We start from the raw sequence: 26,866 nt of genomic DNA, 5'->3' as shown, positions 1-26,866 counted from the left end.
TTTGACATGTCATAGAGACATTTTTGGCACGTTGCATCGCATTTTAGGCCATGCCCTTTTACAACAAAGTCATGCCCCTTTTCCATTACACCACACCTCTTTGGCAGAAAAGGCAATTTTTTCTATTCTTTTTGGTGCACACATCTCAAATGATGGGCACCAGAATTTTTTGCATTTTGAGCAATAATTGTGGTACAGAAGCCAAATTAAATAATGGGCTGTGGTGCTTTTTGTTTGGTTTTATATAATTATTTTTTATTTAGTTCACATAATCCACAAACAAAATCCACATTGAAATCCCTCTGTAGGATATGTGAGAATGTCCGGCACCCGGAGAGATGGATAAAAGTATTGGCTCAATTGAAGATTCCTAAGTTGCATACACAAAGGGGCAAGGAGCGCAGGAAACACCTGACATGTTTTATGCTTGTTAGTGCTTCATCACACACTATGATTAAGCTCTAATAAGCTCGAAAATCGTCAGGTGTTTCCTGTGTTTCTTGTCCTTTTGTGTATTCTACTTGAGAATCTTCATTCTCTTTTACCCTACCTAGTGCATAAAGCTGAAGGCATTGATAGTGGGTCCATTTCATAGGTGGAGAGGGAATTTAAAGGTGAACTGTACTTACCTACAGTCTACTAAAATCCCTTTGATGCTAATTTTCTGCTAAAAGATCTTGGTGCACAAATACTGCATGTTTTCTGCTGCGGACAATTCCCAGTGTACCCGCTTTGTGTGATCGTACCCCTGAAGACCAACAGACTAAACACCCTGCTGCTCACTCACCTCTTGAGATTTCTTGTCCATTTCTCTCAGCTCCAGACTCTTTGCATCAAGATGTCTCTGTGGAGCAGAGAGATAAATGGTATATATGTTAAAGCTGAGGAATTATATACATCTTACTACAACTTCTGTGCCTCAATCCACAAAATTAGTAGGGGAATCTTATAGTACAAATATATATATATATATATAAGGGGGCGGAGCCTAGCCGCGGACTAGTATGGACGTGTGAGCCTGCAGCTCCACCTGTTTGACTCGTGATCTACCACCTCTATCTCCTTCTTTATTCCCACAAGATGGTCAAGATTGGCCGGGGAACACCTGGTGAACCCAAAGAATCTCCTAGACCAGGCAAAAAACAGGCGGACATGTCCAAATTCTTTAAAAAGAAAGGCGGTTTCTCACTGGCTTGACTGCTGAAGATGGCGCCGGACGCTCCCTCTTCACAAGACTCTCACGAGGAGGGTGAGCCAGACAGTGACACTGAGTGGTTACACAGAACTTTCTGAAATTCTTTATGAAGAAAGCCCTTGCACAAGCGGTTAAGCCTGTCCTGCTGGAGCTAGCCAAAATCAAAGCGGAGGTGCAGGCAGTTGGTGCTAGAATAGAGGCCTTGGAGGTGACTTGTGCCGCCTTAACCTCTCACTCCGCGGCAGTCTCAGACCGCACTGTAATTACAGAAGCTCGCTTATTCCCTCATAGAAGACAAGGAGAACAGGAGCCGAAGAAAGAACGTACGATTTAAAGGCTTACCTGAATCATGGGCAGCGGATGCTCTCCCAAAAATCGCTCGGTACATCTTCTCGGGGCTGCTGGGTCCGGAGCGGGCCAAACAGATTGTGATAGAGAGGATCCACAGGGCACTGAGGCCGAAGCCAAGACTATCTGACCCTCCGAGGGACGTTATTTGTGGTCTTCTCTCCTTTGTCGACACTGCAGTGATTCTACAGACTGCCAGAGAAAAGAGGCCCATCACCTACGGAGATGCTGAAGTCGCCCTATATCAGGACATTGCACCTGCTACCCTGGCCAAAAGAAGAATCATATGCCTGTTGCTGGAACAACTGAGAGGTATGGGGTTCCGTATGCCTGGCTCTTCCCAATCGGCCTCTCTATCTCCCACAACAACTGGCGCATTACGGTAAGGACGCCGGCTGATCTCGAGCTTGTTTGGCCCGCACTGGGTATACCTCCCGTAGAGATACCCTCCTGGATGCCGGTGGCTGACCTGAAGCCGATTCTCCCACTGCCGAAGCTGGATGAATGGAAGGTGGTGTCTCACACTAAATCCTCTAAAAAGAAGAACACGCCGATTAAAGAGGGACCTCTGCCACGCTGAAGCTCCTTGATGCTAACAGGAGAATCATGTCCTTGACTGTGTTCGTTCTCCCCCCATGGGGACACCAGGTTTGAAGGTTGCAGGGCCTTAGGGCCCATTGCTTGTTTCTGCCCCTATTTGCTCTGCCTGTTTCCCTATACACCAGTTGTGTAATGGCCCTGACCTATTCCAATGGCCACACAGCCATGGCATCATCCCAATGGTATTCCACTGCTGTTTCTCCATATACAGCTTTATCAATCTACCTATACTCTGGATAATATTTACTCCCCAAATAACGCCCAAGTGCCATGGCTTTTATCTACTCTGTCAGACTTAAAATTGTTTGCGGAGGTGCCGATCATATTAGGTTCTGACATGAATGTTACTTTGGATCCATGCATAGATTCCTCATCTTACTCCTCTAACATTTCTCAACGTTCATTGTCGATATTGCATACTAAACTTGCTGATTTATCCCTTGTAGATTCCTGGCACTTTCTGAACCCCTCCGTCTGAGACTACACATACTACTCCTCTGTCCATGATTCCTATCAACGACTGGACTATCTGCTGATCCATGCCTCACTTATTCCTGCGCTCACCTCTACAGGTATTGACAGGATCACGATTTCAGACCACGCCCCTATCTGTATCTCTCTTTCCCTACTGAACTCTCCTCCATCTCCCCCTACTTGGAGGCTGAATGAAAGAATCCTAGAAAATCCCCAAGCCATGGCTGACCTTAGGAAACATCTTGAGACATACTTTGAGATGAACCAGAGCTCTGGCCATCTCCCCCCATGATTTGGGAGGCCCACAAAGCATGTATACGTGGGATTCTCATCTCCTGGGGCACAGCACTCAAAAAAGTGTATAGGAAGCGAGTTGACGACCTATCACAGGAGATCTCGACACTTGAAAGAGCTCATAAACGCACACAACTCGTTGCGACCTTGGACAAGCTGAAGTCCTTAAGAGATCAATTGCTCTCTCATCTACAAGAACAATCTTCTAAGGCTTACTTACACTATAGACACTGTATCTATGCACACAGAGATAAGTTCACAGTCAGGGGACAGTTCCCCTGTGGACCTCCTTCGAGAGCAATTTTTAGCTAGTCTTAGCTTACCAACCTTAGATCCCTCTATGACCCAGGCCCTGCTCGCACCAATCTCTCCTGAAGAGGTTTGGGGAGTTGTGCGGTTTGGGGAGTTGTGCTGTCCTTCCCCCCGGGAAGAAGTCTGGGCCCAGATGGTCTACCTTTGACTTACTATAAAAAGTTTCTTGATGTTCTGCTCCCACACCTAATAGAATCCTGTTCTTCCCTGATGCAGGGTACCCCACTCCCATGACTGGCTGAAGAAGCATACATCACTCTCATTGTGAAGGAGGGTAAAGACCCGGCTGAGTGAGGTAGTTACAGGCCTTTTTTGTTGTGGAACCTTGACCTGAAGATCTGGGCCAAGCTTCTTTCCAACAAGATCAAGAGGTTTCTCCCTCATCTGATTGCCACTGAACAATCTGGCTTTTTGCCGGGCAAAGATGGAAGGGCCAACACATTTAAGCTTCTGGCATCCATTCATCATGCTCATTCGAATCACTCCCCATTGGTCCTTCTCGGAGTTGACACCGAGAAGGCCTTCGAAAGAGGGAAGTGGTCCTTTATGAAGGCAGTCCTCCACAAGTTCGGTTTTCCACATCCTTTCATCAATGCCATATTTTCGCTCTATGCCATATGCATCCCTACTTGTCAATAACTCTGTCCCTTCATTATTCCACATCACCAACGGCACCAGATAGGGCTGTCCTCTCTCTCTGATGCTCTTTGTCCTCGTAATGGAGTCCTTGCTCCAGAGGGTACAACAGCACTTTTCTATCAGAGGAGTTCACACCCCATCTGGTAAACTGAAGGTACTGGATTTTGCGGATGACCTGCTCTCACTCTCACCACTGACCCAATCTCTAGACTGAAACACCTGTCTCCCTTCTCATGGGCGGAGTCATCTCTGAAATATCTTGGGGTACACATCACAAACTCCATTTGGACACTTTATAAAGCAAATTTCCAGCCCTTTCTCAGCAAGATACAGAGCCTCCTCAAAGATTATGATAATCCCCTTATTTCATGGATTGGTAGGCATAATGAACTGCAGACATATGTAGTTCCCAAAATTGTATACAAACTCCAAATTCTCCCTATTGCGCTCCCTCCGTCCTTCTTCCTTTTTATCAAGAGGATATTCTCTGCAGACCCAGAATGGCACATTCTCTTTTGACCAGACTGGCGTTTAGTGGAGGCATAGGCATACCTGACATTCTAGCTACCTATAAGGCGGTCCAACTCTGTAGATGGTTTGCATGCTCCTCTCCCTCCTCTTCTACCACCTCTCACTCTTCCTATTCTGAACTGTCTTGGTCCCTGAGGGTGATTGGTCCTCATTTCTTGAGAGATCTCTGGCTACCCAAAAGGAGGCGTTACTCCCACTCAGACACCTCTCTCCTATTCTGGAGTATTTTCTCTGTTTGGTTCTCGCCCTCTACCTCACTCTCCCCATCTATATCTCCTCTGCTTCCCTCTGCTTTAGTGCCTGAGATCGTGAATCGTGTCTTCACGACATATGCTTCCCTTTGATCGAAACTTACTCATATACCCATTAAACAACTGTTTCCAGATGGAGGGGTCCGGACAGCTGAAGCCTTGTGATCGCTCCTTCCTATAGTTAATTTGTCCTTCCTCCATATTCAATACATACAGCACTGCTGCACACTGTTTCTGACCCATTTGGGCAAGTTGAGAGACTTTACGGACTTTGAATCTAAGCTGAGTCACCTCCTAGTAACTCCCATAAACTTTCATTTATTAAGAAATTGCGTCCTGCTCCAGCACACTTTTCCCGGCCGGGTTACATAACCTCATGGGAAAAGGAGCTGGGTCTTAACCTTTCTGACTCTGAGATGGATTACATTCATAGACACTCTCAGGGTTACTCGAGATGTATCCCCCTGAGAGAATCTCACTTCAAATTACTGTCCACATGGTAAAGGACCCCTGAATTCCTAAATGCACACTGCTTGTCTCCCAACAACTCCTGTTGGTGTTGTGGGACGCAAGGGGGGGCCTAGCGCACATTTGGTGGACTTGCCCATCCATTCAACAGTTCTGGAAGGAACTGGAATCACTTATCAATTCCATCATCCCATCTCAGATTGCTTTAACACCCGACATGGTCCTTCTGGGCAGGCCCATCTTGGCATTCCGTTCGCATAAGGACGCTCTAATCGCCCACCTCTTGGCTGCTGCTAAGTCCTTAATTCACCTTAAATGGCTTAACCCTCTTCCACCTTCTATAGCAGAATGAACCGCTAAAGTCAACCAACTGTGCAGGTTTGAGATGTCCAGCAGATCTGAACGGACCCATGACAACTTCTTGTGCACCTGGAAGCCATGGATGATGCATGTACGTTGCCTATATCACGCTAATATCACTTAGATTTGTTTGCCAACTTGACTTATGTATATCTGACATAATTAGGTGCCGTATAGTTCCCCACATTAGGTGCAGTATGTTCCCCCACAGACATACAGCCTCCAGCCATATACAGTGTATGGCTGAAGGCTGTATGCCTGTGTACTGCCCCACTTCAGTGCTCTGACCACCACTCCTCCGGTTCGGCCATAGCAGTAGGTCCTGGGACCGGAGGAACAGTGGTCTGAGCACCGAAGCTGACGTGCTGCTGGTCACTTACCATGCTGGCCAGCAGGCGTCTTCCACCTCCATATTCTGCTCCTCCGTTGCTATGAGCGCACGCATGGGATGTCAGTGACGTCCCGGTGTGCGCTATCTCCCGGCGGCCGCTGTGTTTTTAAACTTAACGCGGGGCTGCTGAGAGTTGACGGGGGCATCCCTGTGTCCCGAAAACATCTTTTGGGACACAGAGATGTCCGGGCTGCAAATATATTCATTGTGGGCCGCATGCGGCCCGCATGTTTGACACCCATTCTGTAACCCCCTGCTTTGTCTCAATGTTTTTGATGATTGATTGTATCCATTTACGCTGTACGTTGCAGCGCAGCTTGTTTCTTGACTTATGTTTAAAACTCAATAAAATCTTACTTGACAAAAATAATATATATATATATATATATATATATATATATATATATATATATATATAACAATACAACAACACATACTGAGCCATTATATAGTGCACTTATTTCATTAGTAACCATAGTCCTCTATAGGGCTATAGCAGTGTTTCCCAGCCATCATACACACATCAGTTGCAAAAAAAGTAGTTTTGTAACAGCTGGAGCACCCTTGTTGGGAAGCACTGGACTATAATGCAATAATAGGAACTGTAGCATCAGTACAAGAGGGGGTAAGGATTATAATAGATTAATAAGGGACTAACTTTAGTTGACATCCCAGAAAACTGCTAATTTTTTACATTTAAAAAATAAATTAAATTTAAAAAAAAAGATCTTTTTTGGGAACAGATGCCTGGACTGGATCTCATGGTTCTTACCAGTAGCCATAAATCTGTTTAGATTGATCATTATTTTCACCACAGGCAAAACTCTCTAGTTCTGGTAAAGGGTATAAAAGGATATTCCCATCTAATAATAATTTTCTATTCACAGAATAGTGGATAACAGTGGATGCTTGTCTAACTGCTGGGCCCCACCTTGGTTCCAAGAACAAGGCCAACATTGTCCTCAGAAGGAATGGTGCACACCTCCCATGCATGGCCAGAGCTCCATCCATTCTCTAAAGGGCCGCTGAACATAGATTCTCGGCAGGCCTGGTGCAAGAATGTTTGCCACCTTAGGCGAAAGCTAATTCTGCAGCCTCTTGATCCCGCCCATTGGCTCCTCCCGAAGTATGGGGGCAAGCACGATGTCAGGATGTTGGATGGAGCTGACCTTAGTGATCGCCCCTGTCTGCCTAAGAGGTGGCACTGTGCACCTCCCGCAGGCTGAAAAATGCTGATTATTATTGTTCAGGTGGGGTGGGAGTAGTGTGGCGGGTGGGCAGATGCTTCGGATGCTGGCTAACTTTATTTCAGTAGGCAAAGCAGCGGCCCCATCCAGAGGGCACTCTAGGTGGCTGCTTGTTTTGTCTATAGGAATAGCCGACCCTGTGCTTTGGCGATGTTCTGCAGCTCCATAGAAAATGAATGGATCCTACAGATAGGGGATAACATCTTGAGCACCTTAATGGGCACTGTCAGATTCAAAAACTTTTTATATGCTGTAAGTCTTGGCAAAATTTTATCTCCTATTTATAGAAATTATGACTAAAAAAGACCACTAGGCATCCTCATATCATCCAGAACATATTCTTGTCCGGCTGTGGCATCATCTTTGTCCTAGCTAAAGCACAGGCTGTGTGGAAGTGAGGGCGGGACAAGCACTTCTCTGGGCTCACTCCTGTTCTATCAGACTGCAGCATGAAAACAGAGAGGAGGGGGTTACAGAGCTGCCAGCAGTGATTGAATGAAGAGACCCAGCACAGAAGACTCAGGAAGGAAGTGAATGCATGGCCAGTGAGGGCGGGCTCAGTGCTTGCCTCAGACCCCCTCCTGAGCAGTGGATGTCAGAATGAGTGAGAAGCCGAACGGAGGGATTTGTGAGCCATATGCAGGAGCTACACACATTAATGGTACTTATTCTGATTGGGTGACTATTACTAATGGGGTACCACAGGGGTCAGTCCTGTTCTATTTAATATATTTATTAATAACCTTGTAGAGGGGTTGAATCGTAAAGTAGCAATCTTTGCAGATAACACTAAACTCTGTAAAGTGGTAAACACAATAGAGGACAGTGCACTATTACAAATGGATCTGGATAGGTTGGGAGTTTGGGCTGGGAAGTGGCAGATGAGGTTCAACACTGATAAATGTAAGGTAATGCACATGGGGAAGAATAATCCGGGCTGGGATTATGTATTAAATGGGAGAACACTTGGGAAGACTAACGTGGAAAAAGACTTGGGAGTCTTAGTTAATAGTAAATTTAGTTGTAGTGACCAGTGTCAGGCAGGTGCTGCAAAGGCAAATAAAATCATGGGGTGCATCAATAGGGGCATAGATGCCCACGACAAGGAAATAATTCTACCGCTGTACAAATCACTAGTCAGACCACACATAGAATAATGTGTACAGTACTGGGCACCAATGTACAAGAAAGATATAGTGGAGCTGGAGAGGGTTCAAAGACAGGAAACCAGAGTAATACAGGGAATGGGAGGACTGCAGTACCCAGAAAGATTATCAGAATTAGGGTTATTTAGTTTAGAAAAAAGAAGGCTTAGGGGAGACCTAATAACCATGTATAAATATATCAGCGGACCGTACAGAGATCTCTCCCATGATCTATTTATACCCAGGACTGTTTCTATAACAAGGGGGCATCCTCTACGTTTAAAGGAAAGAAGGTTTCTACACCAGCACAGATGGGGGTTCTTTACTGTAAGAGCAGTGAGACTGGGGAAATTCTCTGCCTGAGGAGGTGGTCATGGTGAACTCAGTAAAAGAGTTCAAAAGGGGTCTGGATGAATTTTTGGAGAGTAAGAACATTGCTAGTTATGTATTTTAGATTTATAGGGACAGAACGTTGATCCAGGGATTTATTCTGATGCCATATTTGGAGTCGGGAAGGAATTTTTACCTCTAGTTTGAGTTTTTTTTTTGCCTTCCTCTGGATAAACTCAGTAGGGACTCATTAGGGATAAAGGTTGAACTTAATGGGCTCTGGTCTTTTTTCAACCTTATGAACTATGTAACAATGTAACTATAAAAAGACATGTGAAGAATCTGTATGACCTAGTGAGTAACATATATAAGCATTCTTTTTTTCTGTGATATGACAGATAAGCTTTAAGGCTTCCTTAAGAAACACACCTCTAGTTCTATGACGTGTTCCTTCAGCCTGGTGATCTCATCACGTAATAAATCATTCTTCTCTTCAGAGATACTTATCTAGGGTATAAATAATTAGATACAGCAAGAATTAGATACAGCATTAGATAAAGGCATGATCATAATACTGTAGCTTCCTAGGTTCCTTTTATACATGTATATTTTGGCCGTGATGTCACAAGCCTCCGGTGTTGCATTGCCAGTCATTCGGCACATCGCCCTTTAACATATACATTGAAACCACTCCAAAAGACCACCTCTTTGAGAAGACACCCTCATACCCAGACCAAATGTTCTGTGACAAATTTTCAGTTCCTGCAACTTCTCAGTTTAACTACTTACATTCCGCAGGCTCCCTATGCCACCCCATTGCCCCACAGTTGTACTGACATGCATAATTCATTGCAATACAGAAGTATTGCAATGTTTTTTTTTTAACAATTAAAAAAAACTATTGCTTTATGAAAAATAATATAGGTAAGAAAGTACATATAATTGGTATCTGTAACAGCCTGAACTGTAAAATGATCCCCCTCATACAGAATAGTCAAAATAGAAATAATAAAAATTGTTATAGATCGCCATTTTAAAAAGTGTTCCTGCTGCATAAAAGTAGTAAAACATTTTAAAAAACTCTATCATTTGGTTATGGCTGAATTCATACTGACCCACAAAATAAAGTTAGAGGGGTTATCCAATATAAGGTAACTTTAGTAATAAAGTGTCATAATACAGTAATGGACATGCTTACCAAGGATCTGTGCTTGTGTTGGTGGCAAATGGCCATGTCCTGTATCCCCCATCACACTGCTGGCTTGTTTTTACAAACTGGCTACTTCCTTGTTTCTGTGGCCTCCTTTAGACTTCAATCCCCAGGATTCTTTGTTTCAAGATGGGAGGTGACATTTCCTTCCTACACATCGGTCGCCCCACCCATTGCAGCACAGCACAAACTGATACACAAGCTGTGGATCTGTGTAATGATAAATGCTCAAACATGTGTGCCGGTAACATCTTCAGGGGTCTGGCTTCTCGCACAACAGACAAAGCAGCCAAGCCTCCTTACAGCATCTGACTTGTGATGTATTGTCTTGGGCCGCACAGAAAGCTGGGAAAGGTCCGAGACAACATTCATTTTGTAGGCTGCAAAAAATGAAATTCTGGGGGAAAAAAAGGCAATAATCCTTCACTTACCTCCCAAGCTCCCCTGGTGCCTTCGGTATCGCTGCCCTGGTCCCCTGGTCCTTGCAATTCTCTTCCTGTGTCAGTGGTCAACGTGTCACAGTGCAGTTCAGCGAATTACTGGCCATATCAGTGCACCGCCTTGCAAGGTGACGTATCAGTAATTCACTGAGCTGCTCTGTGACACATTGACCACTGGCACCAGGAAGTGTATCGCACCGGGGGCTGGGGCAACAATACTGGAGTCACAAGAGGAGCTCAGGAGGTGAGTAAAGGTTTATTTTTATTTTATTTTTTTCAATCAGGCAGTCTGGGAAAATAAAAAATAAAAAGCTAAACTCTGCTGAAGTACCCCTTTACCGTGGCATTTATACTTCATGGCAAATGTTGTATAAACTAAGCCTAAAAAGACCAAAAAAACAAAAAAAATGCAGAATTGTATAATTTTTTTTTTTTTTTGCTTTTCAGTTTTCCAATACATCATATTAATAATTCTTTAGTTATAGAGCACACATATATCCTGCAGCACTGTACACCCAAATTGTCTCCTGTTCCCATTGAAGCCCACAATCTAAATGAATCTAAAATCTCTTGCAGCTGTTGTCCTTGGTTGGATTTGAACCTAGGACCACAGCACTGTAAGGAAACAGCACTAACCACGGAGGTACTGTGCTGCCCACATATTAAGATGTGAATCTGAGAAAACCTTTGAATATTTTTAATTTAAAAAGGAAACGTTAAATGTTATTGATTGGCACTCACTTTAAAGGCAGGAGTCATTTAAACTATAAATAAAATGGGGGGGAAATAATGGATTAAGAGTATACAGTAACACAGGATAAAAAAAAAACTTCACCCTGCAGAAGTGGAGGGATGCTGAGGGTTTAGGGCTGATATAAAATAGAGCTTTTGCTTACCTGGTATAAGAGCTCATCTGCTTTGTCTTCCATTAGAATACATATTTTCTCCTGGCCAGAGACATTGCAAAAAGTACAAAATTACAATTCCATTTTTCATTAATAATTGCCAGTGGTTTCCAAACCGTGGACTGACAGTTGTTCCAAAACTACAACTCGCAACATGCGGGGAGTTGTTGTTTTGCAACAGCTGGAGGTCCACAGTTTGAAGACCACTGAAACATGGCATACACTTATGATGACTTACCCATAACCGAAACTTCCCAACTCAACATAACTAATACAGATGCGTAATAAAGGACACTGGATAAATGTGAACTGTCCCATTTAAATGGATGAATAAGCTTCTCTTCCAGTGCTTTTTCTACAGCTCTGGACGGAAATGTCGCCAGACGCCGGACATAGGTGAAAAGGGCCTAAGTGTCAAGGAGGTTGTGTGAGCTGCAGGATGTATGCCACTTACTTCCCACAGCCCTTCCTGTTTTGATCAACATCTAGGCTCAGTGTTGGAAGCCGAGCCCTATATAGTAATCAAACATAGCAGGGAAGGGTGGGGGAGCGAGGAGGCATGTATTCTGCAGCTCAGTGTGGCTTTTTTGACATTTGAGCTCTACTCATGATCTTGAACTAACAGCTTTCCTTTAAATCTTGTAATAGCACTTGAAAAGATGAAGTTTGCTTCAGTGCCTCTGTCATGTATAGTGTATGATGTGGTCTGATGGGTGCACATGTATAAACCCATACTTGTAAGTCATACCAGTTCCTTCTTCCCTTGCTGTTCTGTATGCTCAGTATTCTTACAATGCTCCAGGCTCAGCTTCATCTGGTCTACCTCTTCTGTTAGATCCAGGAATTTGGCTTTTTCTCTTTGCAGGCTATACAAAAAAGAGCAAGATGATCATATGTTGACAGTCAAATGTTTCCAACCCACCTCTTTGAGAAGACCCGCTGCTTATCCAGACAAGATTTCATAGGAGGCATTTTTGGTTCACCATTTATTATGCATAGTGTCTACTTTCCAAAGCTATTTTGGGTGGTCATCTAAAAGACAATTCTATCATATATTCTGGTGGTACAACTAGGGTCCTAGGGTTCAGTCTGCAGCTATATCTCTATATGCATGTGAGAAACCAGTTGTTAAGAAGAGATTAGGATAAATTGTATGACAAAGTCCTGGAGAGGAGAAGCTCTCATGGGGTATTCCTTAAATGGCACTGTCAGATACAAAAACTTTTGATATGCTGTAAAGCATGCTAAATCAATAGGTTTTGCAATTGTTTTTATTAGAAAATGTCGAACAACTGCCCCCCCCTGCCTGCTTGGACACATACTAGTCCTTCTGTGTCCATGCGCCATCACCTATGTCATGGACACACTTGGTTGATTGACAGCTGTGAGCGCAGGGCTCACAGCTGGAGAAAAAATCCTCCCACTGTCAGCTTGTGTCCCGCTACTGTCAGTGAGGACAAGCTGGGAGTTGTAGTTTTGCTCATGCTAATGGAGATGTGAGCAGACAGCATACTGAGGGAAGGGGGAGGAGATCTGCACAGTGAGCCCACGCCCCCCTCTTAGATGTACAGGGTAAGGATTAGGTACTGAGTGATATCTTTAAAAAAAAAAATTGTTAGATCTGACGGGTACACTTTAAGGCCATGTTCACACAGCCAAAAATGTGCGGAATATCTGAAAATACACATTTACTTAATTTGGTGGCACTAGGACCACTTGGTAATGTGCTGTCTTCATAGACAGCAATGCAGCGACCCCCATGATCTCTGGTGAGGCACCCCAGTCATCCGGTGCACGGGGCGAACTCCACTCCGTGCCAGATGACAGGCAACCACAGCCACCATGCCCCCTCTATTCATGTCTATGGGAGGCATGACAGCTATGTACTAGCTGTCACTCTTCCTTCCACAGACAAGAATGGAGGGGGCATGGCGTGACATCACAAACATAGAAGCTCCAAGCTTCAGTCTTCAGAACTCCATGGGGCCGGCACGGAGATTGCGGGGATCCCAGTGGCCAGACTCCCCACGATTAGACATTTTATCCCCTATCCTTTGGATAAGGGGATAAGATGTCTTGGGATGATGTACCCCTTTAAAACATGTCTATACATTTTCTGAAATTCCATTCAAAGCCCCATTGAAGTTAGGGGGACTCTGAATTTAAGCGGAATCTGTTGTTTGAATGCACAAACATTTCACTGAAATTCTGTTCCGCTTGCGGAAAGTCCGAAGTGTGAATGGGAGTGCGGAATCCATAGCAGTCTAAGGGCTTTAATTTGAAGCGGATTGACGCAGGCGGAAATTCTGCCGTGTGAATTGACCCTAAGACAGTCTTTCCAAACCAAGATGCCTCCAGCTGTTGCAAAACTGCAACTCCAGCATGCTGTGAGTTGAAGTTTTGAAACAGCTTGAGGCATCTTGGTTGGGAAACACTGCCCTAAGACGTGCCATGTCTTTCTTACCCCTTGTTTTCTTCATGCAGTGATGCCAGCTTCTGCGTCAGTTCCTGCACTTCTGTATCTGATTTCTCCAGGGCCTCTTGCAGATCGTTGTTCAGTGACTTTAGTATCTTCCACTTTTCTTTCATCTCTTGGAGTTTGCTTTTTGCTTCACCCCTATGTGATTGCAGCAATAGAAGAAGTTGGTCATTAAGAAGAAGAGTACATGCTCTAGTGTGTGTGTGTGTGTGTGCAGGAATACGGTAGGTGACAACTAGTGTTGAGCGGCATAGGCCATATTTAAATTTGCGATATTTCGCGAATATATGGATGAACATTCGTCATATATTCGCTAAATTTGCATGTTCGCCATATTCGCATTTTATTTTCGCATATGCAAAAATGACCATATACAAAAATTTGCATATGCAGAAATTCACATATGCGGAAATTTGCATATGCAAATTATCGCATATGCGAAAATTTGCACGTCAGTCTCACACAGTAGTATTGGAGCCTTCTTTACACCACACAAGCTGGAAGCAGAGAGGGATGATCACTGTGATGTGTACCGTGAAAAAAAAAATAAAAAGAATATTCATAATTATGAATATATAGTGCTATATTCGCGAATATTCACGAATTCGTGAATATGCGATGTTCGCGTATAAAATTTGCATTGCGAAAATTCGCGAGTAACACTAGTGACAACGCCAACAGGATTGCCTAGGAGTCTCCCCAAAAAAATGGCGGGCAAGCAAATGTTTTGCAAACTGAATAGCCTTTTCTGGAGTCAATCACTGCAAACAGAGATCAATAAAGAAAGTATGAAAATAAAGGTGGCCATTTAAGATAATTTTTGGCCAGCACTATTAAAGGGGTACTCCGGTGGAAAGCATTTTTTTTTATATCAACTGGTGTCAAAAAGGTAAACAGATTTGTAAATTACTTCTATTAAATATTCTTAATCCTTCCAGTACTTATTAGCTGCTGAATACTACAGTGGAAATTCTTTCCTTTTTGGATTTCTTTTCTGTCTGTCCACAGTGCTCTCTGCTGACACCTTTGTCCATTTTAGGACAGACAAAAGAAATCCAAAAGAAAACAATTTCCTCTGTAGTATACAGCTGCTAATAAGTACTGGAAGGATTAAGATTTTTTTAATAGAAGTAATTTACAAATCTGTTTAACTTTCTGGCACCGGTTGATTTAAAAAAAAAATAAAACATTTTCCAACGGAGTACCCCTTTAATCTCAGCCAAGCATCCAAGCATGCAGGTTCTTATTCTGTGTGTAGATAGTTAGAGGACATGTGGTCAACCAAAAGACTATTGCCTTATCATTGAATAGTGTAGAGTGCCCTGATCACACACTTTTTTTGCAGTTTATTGATACGCCCTCCAGTTCCTGAGATATGAGTGTTTTTACACTTTTTCTGATAATGTGGGAAATCAGTCAGATGAGCAGGACCTAGTTTTAGTAACAGAAGATCAGGTCATAGCTGGGATTTTACATTCAAGCAGTGTGTATTAGAAAAAATATGCCCTCAATGTTAAACATACACACCCCCTGACAGTAAAATCCCACCCATCACTTAAAGAGCACCTGTCACCAAATAAAACTTATAATATAGTGTTCCTTGTGTAGTTAGCAGACACTTTCCCATTCACTTGCTTTTAAAATTATCAACATGAATATGTTTAAAATTTAATAGAAAAAACGGCCACTAGGTGGCTCTGTTCTGTTCCCTGCCACAGTTAATACAGTGAGTTTGGTCTCCTCCCGGCCTGGCTGGAGACCAAACTCAGGAAGTGCTTCTCTGCACTGAGCTTGATTGACAGCCTCACTGAAAGATGCACAGAGCTTGAGGATGTCTTCTATTCTTCACAGAACTGCAACAAGGTGAGGGCGGAAGTGGTCCCCCAGCCGGCTTCAGTGATGTCATGCCTGCTGGGAAACACCCACTTTCTCCTGCTGGGGGATTGTGAGCAAGAATAAATTTAAGATACAGAGCTTTTTAAAGTTTACATTTTTTTTAAGTGTGGGAGGAGTGTTAGGAGTAGTTAGGGAACATAGCCTGAGTTAGTTTAGAAATGTTTATTTGGTGACAGTTACTCTTTAAAATCCAGCCCATTATGAAAATAAAGTTGCCTCCCATCTGACTGATTCCCTAAATTGTCAGACTATAAACCCACATATCTAGGGAAAGGAAGGGTGTATCAGGAAACTGTAAACGGGTGGGTGTGTGATCAGGGCACTCTAATCTATTTAAATGGGTATTCCGGGCAAAAACATTTTATCCCCTACCCAAAGGATAGGGGATAAGATGTCTGATCGTGAGGGGCACTGCTACTGGGACGTGTGGCGTGACGTCACATTCCCAATAGAATGCGGGCGCTGCAGGGAGATTGTGGGGGGGTCCCAGCAGCGGGGTCCTGCGGTCAGACATCTTATCCCCTATCCTTTGGATAGGAGATGAAATGTTTTTGCCTGGAATACCCCTTTAATGACAGTAAAAAAAAAAATTGGGGGGGGGGGGGGGGGGGGTTGGCCAAAGGTCCTCTTTAAGAGACACCCATAAACACCAGTCACATGATCTGTCAAATAAGTGGGTTCAGCCAACATTTATCTAAAATAAATGCTGTTGGTTTGCTGCTAACATATCTGTTCCTGGTAGATAGCAGAGATAGAGTGACTAGTATTATTTGGGTAGAGCACTGGCTGGGTACTATTCATGAAGGCATTTTGACGGACACTATTGGTGGGGTACCCTGGTACTGTGATTATGGCACTCTTCTACAGTTGTGATGGACATAAATATGACTATAGGTATTCTATAGGGCCCAGTAGGTAATTCATTCTTTGTTGTTGGGAAAATCAAGTTTGAAGGTTTCTGTTGCCTAACTCTTTTACATGGGTAAGAATATTAGATATATGATTATCATGACTAGTCATCACGGCCATCATCACTTTCATGCAGCCATCAGAGCGGTGCCCATTGACTTCTCCATCCCACCAGCCTTGATTTATAGATATTTCCCTGTTTGGGTATAGAGAGAGAGATCTATCAATCAAAGCTGGTGGCACAGAGAGAGGGCACTGAAGACCATTCCCCCGAGCGCTGTCCGAGCGCTGCCCCCCGCAAAACTTGAACAGGTCCACGACAGTCCGCTGGAAGGGGGTGTGCCGACCACTGCATGGAGCGCTGGCTGACACGCCCCCCTCCATGTATCCCATAGAGATACATGGAGGGGGGGTGTTGGCAGCGGCTTCCTGCTGGGGTCAGGGGCGCAGTTCAGTAGATCGCGGGGGGGTCCCAGGGCTCGGACCCCACGCGATCTATAACTTATTAATAAGTTATTTTTCACTGCACTACTCCTTTAAATATCATTTACCTCCACAATAACAGAACAGTTAGTATTTGGGACACAGATTCTGTGTCTACGCACTTTGTATACTTTGCCAACAAATATACAGTGTATTTGCAAGAACTGACTTACACGGCTGCACCAGTTGAATCCACATCTTGGTCAGTAGTGACTGAAGCCATGGTCTTTATTTACTTCTGAAACAAGACTAAAGGTTATGAAAATAGTATCTAGAACCCAAAATGAAGCCTTACTGATGGAATAGGGGCAAGAGTGATAAATGCTGAGGAGGAAAGTCAGAGTTTAATGTATCTTCGGCTGCCATAAAGGTACGAGGTGCAGGGTAATATCCACCCCAGCCCTCCTCAATCTCTGTTAGGGTGTTGGTAATTGTAAAGGTTGGAGGGAATGTAAAAAATGATGTCAAAATTTATGTCGTAAATTACTTCTATTTAAAAATCTTAATCCTTCCATTACTTCAGCTGCTGTATACTACAGAGGAAGTTCCTTTATTTTTGAATTTCCTTTCTGTCTGACCACAGTGCTCTCTGCTGACACCTCTGTCCATTTTAGGAGCTGTCCAGAGCAAGATAGGTTTGCTATGGGGATTTTCTCCTACTCTGGACAGTTCTTAAAATGTCAGCTCTGTAGTATACAGCACCTGTTAAGTACTGGAAGGTCTAAGGTTTTTAAATAGAAGTAATTAACAAATCTGTTAAACAAAATAAAGTTTAAAAAAAAATAAAGTTTTTCAGCCGAGTACCCCTTTAATGAGCCAGGTGGAGCGCCGACTGGGCAATGGTGGCATTACGGTGTCCAGGGAAGCGAGTGTAGCTCCGCCCATGCAGAATGCAGTGCAGGATCGGGACGAGGTAAGTATCTGTCTGATGACAGATTTCCTTTAAGTGATGATGTGGTGTCCCAGTACAGCAGTTCCAGCTTATACACATTAGAGTTATCTGGTGGTTGAGCACTAAAAGGTTTGCTGAATGTTACTTATGTATTTCAGGTGCTGGATAGTGTTGGGCACAAATATTCGCATTTTAAATTTTTATCGCGAATATCGCAAATTCGGGAATATTGCAAATATATTTGTTATATATCCGAAATTGTGAATATTCGCTTTTTTCCAGCATATGCGCAAATGCACATATACGAATGTTCGCATATGCGCATATTCGCATATGTGAATTTTCGCATATTCCTTCTTTTCAATTAGAATGATGCAAGTACACTTGTCACAGGTTATCAACAACATCCGTAGCAACCAATAGTCAAGTTGCCCACCCCCTCACTGGTGTCTTCCTCAAATATGCGATTATGCTAATATTCACATATACTAATATACACATATACGAATATGCAAATATAACGAATATGCGAAATTTGCGAATTTAGGACGAATATTCGTCTATATATTCCTCGAAATATCGTGAATTCAAATATGGGCAATGCAGCTTATCACCAGTGCTGGAGACCTAAGCAACTTTATTTTTTGTATCTTACTGCCATTTTATGCATACACTGAGGTTTATAGCGTGCAGAGGGTTAACTTTTCTTACACTGCATTGGTTTTCACTATACCGCTCAATGATTGATTTGGTCACATGTGGTCTCCTAGCCAATAGATGTAGAAGCTAGTCCCAAGTTCAACCCTTTTCTCTTGAGGAAAAAAGGTGGACCTTAAGTAGGCCAAACTAGTCTCGCTGCAAGGATACAATCTTCTATATTTTGGAATCTAAAATAAGAGCATGTTCTTAAGAAAGAGACAAAGGTAAGAAAACACGGGGGCACTCACATATTTGGATCAGATGCTGGCTTCTTTATTCAGATTCAAGGTGCAGTAGAACACATGTTCTGGCGGGCGCCAGGAAAGAGAGTGTGGTCAAGATAGCTATATCCTGCCAATCCCGACACATCCTCAGGTCCCGCCTACTTGTGTGCAAGGGGTCAGGTGAAATACTTCCTGAACACCTACATCAGCAGGTAAGGGCGTTCCACACTTACACACAACATTTCACGTTAGAATAGTAACAACAACATTTTCAGTTAAAAACAAATGGAATTTCAGCGCAAGTGAAGCAGAATTATAGAAAAAACATATGTATACATGGGGGAGATTTATCAAAACCTGTCCAGAGGAAAAGTTGCTGAGTTGCCCATAGCAACCAATCGGTTTGTTTCTTTCATTTTTGAAAAAGCCTCTGAAAAAATGAAAGAAGTGATCTGATTGGTTGCTATGGGCAACTGTGCAACTTTCCCTCTGGACAGGTTTTGATAAATTTCTCCCATAATCTCAACTTTATTAGATAAAAACGCTCATATTGAGACGATCATTCAGACCGAGGTTTTCCTCCGCATTGGTCCGTATGATCCATCTTGCTTCGCGCTGTAAAAGTAATTTTTGGCTATATATCCCTGAGAGTGCAGCTAATTTATTAAGAAAGAGTATTGTTGAACAAGGACATTTCCGAGTATTCACTGCCTTTTTAATTGGCCTAGAGTCAAATCAATGCCATCCTGTCTGCCAAATAAGAGAGGACTACCCTGGATACACCTTTCTGTATGTCATGTAAAGGATTGAGTGAGTAGGAGGGAGTCCTATATTGCACCTAACACCGTGGTTGACCCCCCGTGAAGATCCGCGTCCAGTAGTTTCAATAATTTGGACTTTAAAACTTGAGAGTTAGAGAATCTCCAACATCTGTAATAGACATACACTTAAACCTGCTAAAAAAGCACTAGAGACTTTATTATTTCAGTATATTTGCTAAAAAAGCATTCAGTAAAAGGGACAGTGACCAAATCCACATTCTAGTGATTCCTAAGCTATACTCTCAGGCTTGTTGTTTCAAAGAGGTGGGCTCTCTGCTGGCCATCCGCAGCTGATTTTCAATGGGGTCTGTGGCAGACTTTCTGCAGCGGAGATTCTACTGCTAACGGCCTGGAGAGAGCCCGCCCCTTTCAAACTTGCAGAAGGTTTTTTGAAACAATGAGCCCTTAAAGGGGTATTCCGGTAAAAAAAAAAAAATTTTTCATATCAACTGGCTCCAGAAAGTGAAAAAAATTTGTAAATTATTTCTATTAAAATTCTTAATCCTAATAGTACTTATCAGCTGCTGAAGTTGAGTTGTTCTTTTCTGTCTAACAACCGTGCTCTCTTCTGACACCTCTGTCTCTCTCAGGAACTGTACAGAGTAGGAGCAAATCCCCATAGCAAACCTCTCCTGCTCTGGACAGTTTCTGATACAGACAGAGGTGTCAGCAGAGAGCCCTGTTGTCAGACAGAAAAGAACAACTCAACTTCAGCAGCTGATAAGTACTATTAGGATTAAGAATTTTTATAGAAATAATTTGCAAATCTGTTTCACTTTCTGGAGCCAGTTAATATGAAAAAAAAAAATTTCACCGGACTACCCCTTTAAAGTATAGCTTAGGAGTCAGAAGAATGCGGATTTGGTCACTATCCCTTTTACTGAAAATATGCTGAAGGAATAACTGAATAACTGAAAGAATAACATTTCTAGTGTTTTTTTTAGCAGGTGTAAGTGTACGTCTATTACAGAGCCCGCCCCTTTCAAACTCGCTGTGGGAAACCCACTGCAAATTTTCAACAAAATACCCTCGTGTGAACGAGCCCTAAAGCTGTATTCAGAGACCGCGTTTTTCCAGCATTGTGAAAGGCAGTGGCATCGCTGGGGGGGGGGGGGGGGGGGGCAGAGGGGGTCATGGCCCCCCCTATATCAGGCCCTTGTGCCCCCCCAATTTAAAAAAAATAGGGATGTCCCGATACTAGTATCGGGGCCAGAGGCGGACTGACCGGCTGGGTAAAGAGCCCGCTGCAGCTGCTGGGGATATCCCTGCGCTCCTCCTGGTCTGCGTATCATTAGCAGAGACAGGCAGCGCAGGGATGAAGGTACTTGATGATGGCCCCGCCCCCAGCACAGCAGAGGACGGGGGCCAAGAGCTGACAGGCCTCCGGAACACAGAGCAGCTTCATGTGAGGTCCTGTGTCCTCCCTCTCTCCCCCCTGATCAGCAGTATATCCTGGGGCTGGGTGATGTGTATAGTAGCAGTCCAGAGGGGTCACTTTCCCACCTACAGTGTCTACAGGTCACATTATCAGAAGAATTTTTGGGAAAAATCGCGGCAAAATTGCGCGGTTTTACCGCAATTTTTCGTAAATCGCAATAAAACTGTGCAATTTTTGCTGCGGTTTTTCCATAAATTGTTCTGGTAATGTGACCTGTTGGTGACCTGTGGACACTGGAGGAGAGAAAGTGACCCCTCTAGAAGGACAACATGTGAACACACTGCTAGTTTATCATTAACCCCTTAAGGGTACATTCACATGTACAGGATCAACTGCATATTTTTGCTGCATATTTTGTGCAGCTGATTTTGCAACCCATCAGCTTCAATAGGTAGCAAAATCAGCTGCAGAAAATATACAGCAGATCCTGTACGTGTGAACATACCCTAAGGGCTCATTCAGGGGTGGATCCACAGTGTATTTTACGCTGCAGATCCACCAACAATGGACCATACAGTGCTGCCTCCATCTGTGCCTGATCATAACGGCAATCCTCCGCTACGTGCAGACACGCTTTGATATGTATACTCGCACACATCATGGCCGCTCCTCCTGCTCTCTGAGCTAGGCCGAGAGCAGCCGCGATGTGTGCGAGTATACACATCAAAGCGTGTCTGCTCGTAGCGGAGGATTGCCGTTATGATCAGGCACAGATGGAGGCAGCACTGTAGGGTCCATTGTCGGGGGATCCACAGCCTAAAAGCCCTAAGGACACAAGGCGTATGTGTATACACAGTGCCTGCTCCCACTGTGTTGTATAAATCATTACCTAGAACCCTCAGCTAATGCCAGATATCACCAATCAGCCTGATGTCCGACATTAACCCTTTAGGTGCCGCTATCAAAGTTGATGGTAGTGTCCAAAAGTTTTAACGCCTTAAGGACCGAGCGTTTTTCCGTTTTTGCACTTTTGTTTTTTCCTCACCTTTTAAAAATCATTACCCTTTCAATTTGCACCTAAAAATCCATATTATGGCTTATTTTTTGTGCCACCAATTCTACTTTGTAGTGACATCAGTCATTTTACCCAAAAATCTACGGCAAAAATGAAAAAAAAAAATCATTGCGCAACAAGAATGTATGAAGATTTTAAATTACATTTTTTTAAATGTTCAAATTAAACATGTTCTGCACAGTGTGTGTTTATGTGTGTGTGTGTGTGTATACACATACACGTTTTAAAATTGCCCCCCCCCCCCCACTTTTGTCTCTGGCCCCCGATGTGCCCCCCCCCCCCCCTAAATATGAATGCTCGAGATGCTACTGGTGAAAGAAGTTAGGTAAAGTTTCTAGTTGTTGATGGAATCCTGGCTTCAGAGGTCTCATTCTTGAGCTTTGCATGCAGGAACAGCTTTATTTTGAGTGTGGGGTTCATGGAGGAATAATGGGTTAACACTGCTCAGCTACACGACATATACATCAGGGACTACAAGCCTCATCATAGCTCACATTCTTAGTTCCTGTAGCCACCACAATGATTACAGCTAGCCTCCTCCCCCTTGTAACACACTGATCTGCACAGGTCACAGAGCATGCCCACAACACTCTTCCAAAGAAGTCAGTCATGTCCACACACCTGATTCCTATATACAGTACAGTTAAGTACATTTTGGAAGTGCTGTTGATATAGTAGGGCAGCAGCTTGTGCAAAATACCTACCGCCAAGATCATGTACAGAAATAGAAAAAAATTCTACAGAATCAAAAAAAAATCAAAAAAAAAAATCGATGGCCCAGATCAATTGACTAAATTTGGTATGGTTTGTCCATGGCAACCGATGGTAGAGCAGACAGGCGGCAGCGGGACCAATTTCAGTCCTAAACCCTCAGGAAGTGACGAATTCCTGACCTGTCCTTCCTCACCCGGAACCAATCACAGCTCAGCTTTCATTTTATCAGAACTCACTAAGATATCAAATCTGAGCTGAGATTGGTTGCTATGGACAAATCACACCAATTTTTCTGTAGCCTAAAAACTGCACCATAAAATCTGCAACGTATATGCTAAGTGTGAACATAAAAAAAAAGGAATTTCATACATCCCCTGAATATTTTTTTTTTTTTTTTAGGGATTTCGAACTGGTTTATGGTCACACATAACGCATCTAGGTAGGGTCACATTTAGCGCATCTAGGTAGGGTCACACGTAACACATCTAGGTAGGGTCACACATAACGCATCTAGGTAGGGTCACATATAGCGCATCTAGGTAGGGTCACACGTAACACATCTAGGTAGGGTCACACCTAACGCATCTAGGTAGGGTCACTTATAACACATCTAGGTAGGGTAACACATAACGCATCTAGGTAGGGTCACACATAACGCATCTAGGTAGGGTCACATATAACACATCTAGGTAGGGTCACACGCAAAACATCTAGGTAGGGTCACACATAACGCATCTAGGTAGGGTCACACATAATGCATCTAGGTAGGGTCACACATAACGCATCTAGGTAGGGTCACACATAACGCATCTAGGTAGGGTCACACATAACACATCTAGGTAGGGTCACACGTAACGCATCTAGGTAGGGTCACACATAACGCATCTAGGTAGGGTCACACATAGCACATCTAGGTAGGATCACACATAACACATCTAGGTAGGGTCACACATAACGAATCTAGGTAGGGTCACACATAATGCATCTAGGTAGGGTCACACATAACGCATCTAGGTAGGGTCACACATAACACATCTAGGTAGGGTCACACATAACGCATCTAGGTAGGGTCACACATAACACATCTAGGTAGGGTCACACATAACGAATCTAGGTAGGGTCACACATAACGCATCTAGGTAGGGTCACACATAACGCATCTAGGTAGGGTCACACATAACACATCTAGGTAGAGTCACACATAACGCATCTAGGTAGGGTCACACGTAACACATCTAGGTAGGGTCACACATAACACATCTAGGTAGGATCACACATAACGCATCTAGGTAGGATCACACATAACGCATCTAGGTAGGGTCACACATAACACATCTAGGTAGGATCACACATAACGCATCTAGGTTGGATCACACATAACGCATCTAGGTAGGGTCACACATAGCCATTGTAGCATATCTGAAGCAGGAAGTTTGTTGCTACGAGGAGACCCTACCCTTAGGATACATTCACATGTTTATAATTTACAGAGGGTTTAATGCTGCAGGAGATCAGTTGCGAATTTCACTACCATTCCCTTCAATGGGTCTGCCGGCAATCTGTAAATTTGCCATTAACGCATATTTTTTTGTGGACCCATTATAGTGAATGGTAAGAAAACTTGCAGCAGATTTCCTGCAGTGGGTGAGCCACTGGCTTTATCAACTTGTGAACATACTCTTAAAGGGGTACTTCAGTGGAAATCATTTTTTTTTTTCATATCAACTGACTCCAGTAAGTTAAACAGATATGTAAATCACTTCTATTAAAACATCTTAATCCTTCCAGTACTTATCAGCGGCTTTATACTACAGAGGAAGTTCTTTTCTTTTTGAATTTCCTTTCTGTCTGACCACAGTACTCTCTGCTGACACCTCTGTCCATGTCAGGAACTGTCCGAAGCAGGATAGGTTTGCAATGGGGATTTGCTCCAACTGACATGGACAGAGATGGCGGCAGAGAGACCGAAAAGAACAACTCAAATTCCTCTGTGGTGTACAGCAGCAGATAAGTACAGGAAGGATTAAGATTTTTTTATAGAATTAATTTGCAAATCTATTTATCTTTATCTATTTATCTATTTATGATTTGAAATAAATTGTTTTCCACCAGAGAACCCCTTTAAGCCTGCTGGGTGACAGGACAATATTAAATGTCTCTTTTAAATTATATAACAAAAGGCCACTTTGGTACAATATTGTAGAGGCTAAAACACCATAAAACTGATGTGTGTGAACACAACCTAATGATTATCTTGTTGTCGACAAGTAAACCAAAATGGGGCAAATGGTAGGTAGTGTTCCAATCTATGTCATAGTTTCAATGATAGGGTCACACGCAGGGGTCAAGTCCTAGGAAACAAAGTGAGGGAACTCACCCAAGATTTCCACTCAAGGGCTGGTTCTGCAGGACTCCTGCTAATGGGAACAGTGTTCCTGCTGTACAAAAAGTGTAGGAACTCAGGTCCCATACGTTCCTGCGGGACTTGATCCCTGGTCACACATGCCATATTTTGCTGCCTATTTGCTGCTGCCTATTTTTAGACCCATTAACGTTAATAGGTAGGAAAATACCTACAGCAGCAAATATGCTGCAAATATGCAGCAAAATAGGACATGTGTCACCATACCCTTACAATCGAAACGCAAGACTGTTAGTTTCATCATGACGGGAAGGACCAGTGCTCATAGACCCTATTGACTTATAGCGGGGTCCTTAGATTATGATGTTATGACCGTCATTTTGAGGCTACTCTTCCTTGATAAAGCTTTGAACAACAATTTGTATACATGCCCCCAAGATCCAGCTTCTCACATCATCCAGCGGCCCAGCCTCTGCTTTCTGTGGTGTCCGGTAGTAACAGTTGGGAGCTGCACCCGACCACTGTATCTTCAGTTTTAAAGGATAACTCTACTGCACAATGAAAAGGTGAAAGGCCTCCATAACTATCCTTATCAGAAAATGATGCCTTCTTTTTAAGCATGCAAGTTCATGAGAGCACAACCTCTGTCTGCTATTTGACCCCAATTCCCTCCTCCTTGTGCACCCCTTCATCCCACTGTAAAAAAGAACTCTGGAATGGCTCTCCTGTCTTACTGGACACGATATTTGTTAGAAAATATTACCCTTCATAATTATATACCTACCGGTATCTTAAATAGGCATTGTCATCAAAACTAATTTTCGTTATTGCACTCCTTATGGTAAATAAAAAATATTTCTAATGCACTTTGTTTAAAAAAAAAAAAGAAATTTTCTATGTTTTATTTGTGTTTAAAAAAGCTGCCACTAGGTGTCTCCCTACTTGTCCAGAGCACACCCCCCCCCCCCCTATCTCTTATACAGACTCCTGCTGGCCTGGCAGAAGTCCAAAATCAGGAAATGCAGTTTGGGGTGCTGAGGGGGGAGGGGGGGGAGGTAATGGGGGCAGCCTTAGCCAATCATAGCTTATCTCACACTGAACTGCTCTAGGAGGAAGTTCTCCCCTGTATGGCTTCAGAGGATGTCATGCCTGCTGGGGAACGTCCCGTCCCAGTCTGTGAATCTGAGCAGAAAATATAGAGCAATATCAAGGTAGAAACAAAAAAAAAAAAACTAAAAATAAAGGCAGGGGGTGTTTACCATGATGGGGGCAGTGAACTGGGAGGTTTATAAAATTTAAGAAGAGCATTGCAGGTACTCTTTAACCTCTTAAGGACTTAGGGCGTACCTGTACGCCCTAAGCCCGGTCCAGGTGTGAAAAACTGGGTCACGCCATGACCCCGCATCACACCAGGTCGGTCCCGGCTGCTAATCATAGCCGGGACCCTGGGCTAACAGTGCGCGGCATCGATCGTTGTGCCGCGCGCTGTTAACCCTTCAGACGCGGCGATCAAATTTGACCGCCGTGTCTGTAAACCAAAGTAAATGGTTCCCGGCAGCTCAGTCGGGCTGATCGGGACATCACGATAAAATTGCTATGTTCCGATCAGCGGGGACGCAGGCGGAGGCCCACTTACCTCTCTCCGCGGTGTCCGATCGTCGATTGATTGCTCCAAGCCTGAGCTACAGGCTTGAGCAATTGAGCCCCTATCTGATTGATCCCTGCAAAGGTATGGCTTTGCAAGGATCAGCATAGGAGATCAGTGTGTGCAGTGCTATAGCCCCCTATGGGAGC

General features: G+C 43.6%; 1 protein-coding gene across 6 annotated transcripts in view; it reads right to left on the bottom strand.

Annotated features, from left to right (window-relative positions):
- The window catches only part of LOC130358063 (myosin-11-like), a 30,131-nt gene extending 4,521 nt beyond the window's left edge, over positions 1 to 25,610 (bottom strand). Inside the window, exons 1-7 of one of the 6 annotated variants that reach the window (XM_056560860.1) lie at positions 25,525 to 25,610; positions 17,081 to 17,145; positions 13,605 to 13,757; positions 11,889 to 12,006; positions 11,132 to 11,182; positions 9,015 to 9,092; positions 788 to 844 (exon numbers count right to left, since the gene is read on the bottom strand). In XM_056560860.1, the coding sequence (XP_056416835.1) occupies positions 788 to 844; positions 9,015 to 9,092; positions 11,132 to 11,182; positions 11,889 to 12,006; positions 13,605 to 13,757; positions 17,081 to 17,130 (507 nt within the window). In that variant the 5' untranslated portion in view covers positions 17,131 to 17,145; positions 25,525 to 25,610. Of the gene's footprint in view, positions 1 to 787; positions 845 to 9,014; positions 9,093 to 11,131; positions 11,183 to 11,888; positions 12,007 to 13,604; positions 13,758 to 17,080; positions 17,146 to 18,510; positions 18,599 to 18,746; positions 18,909 to 25,503 lie in introns of those variants that run through there. The other 5 variants (XM_056560862.1, XM_056560861.1, XM_056560863.1 and 2 more) reach the window with 5 other exon arrangements.
- Between the last annotated feature and the right edge of the window lie 1,256 nt (positions 25,611 to 26,866).

This window comes from Hyla sarda, chromosome 2 (genome assembly GCF_029499605.1).
Source record: "Hyla sarda isolate aHylSar1 chromosome 2, aHylSar1.hap1, whole genome shotgun sequence".
Classification (NCBI taxonomy): domain Eukaryota; kingdom Metazoa; phylum Chordata; class Amphibia; order Anura; family Hylidae; genus Hyla; species Hyla sarda.
This window is presented reverse-complemented; position numbering and strand designations above follow the sequence as displayed.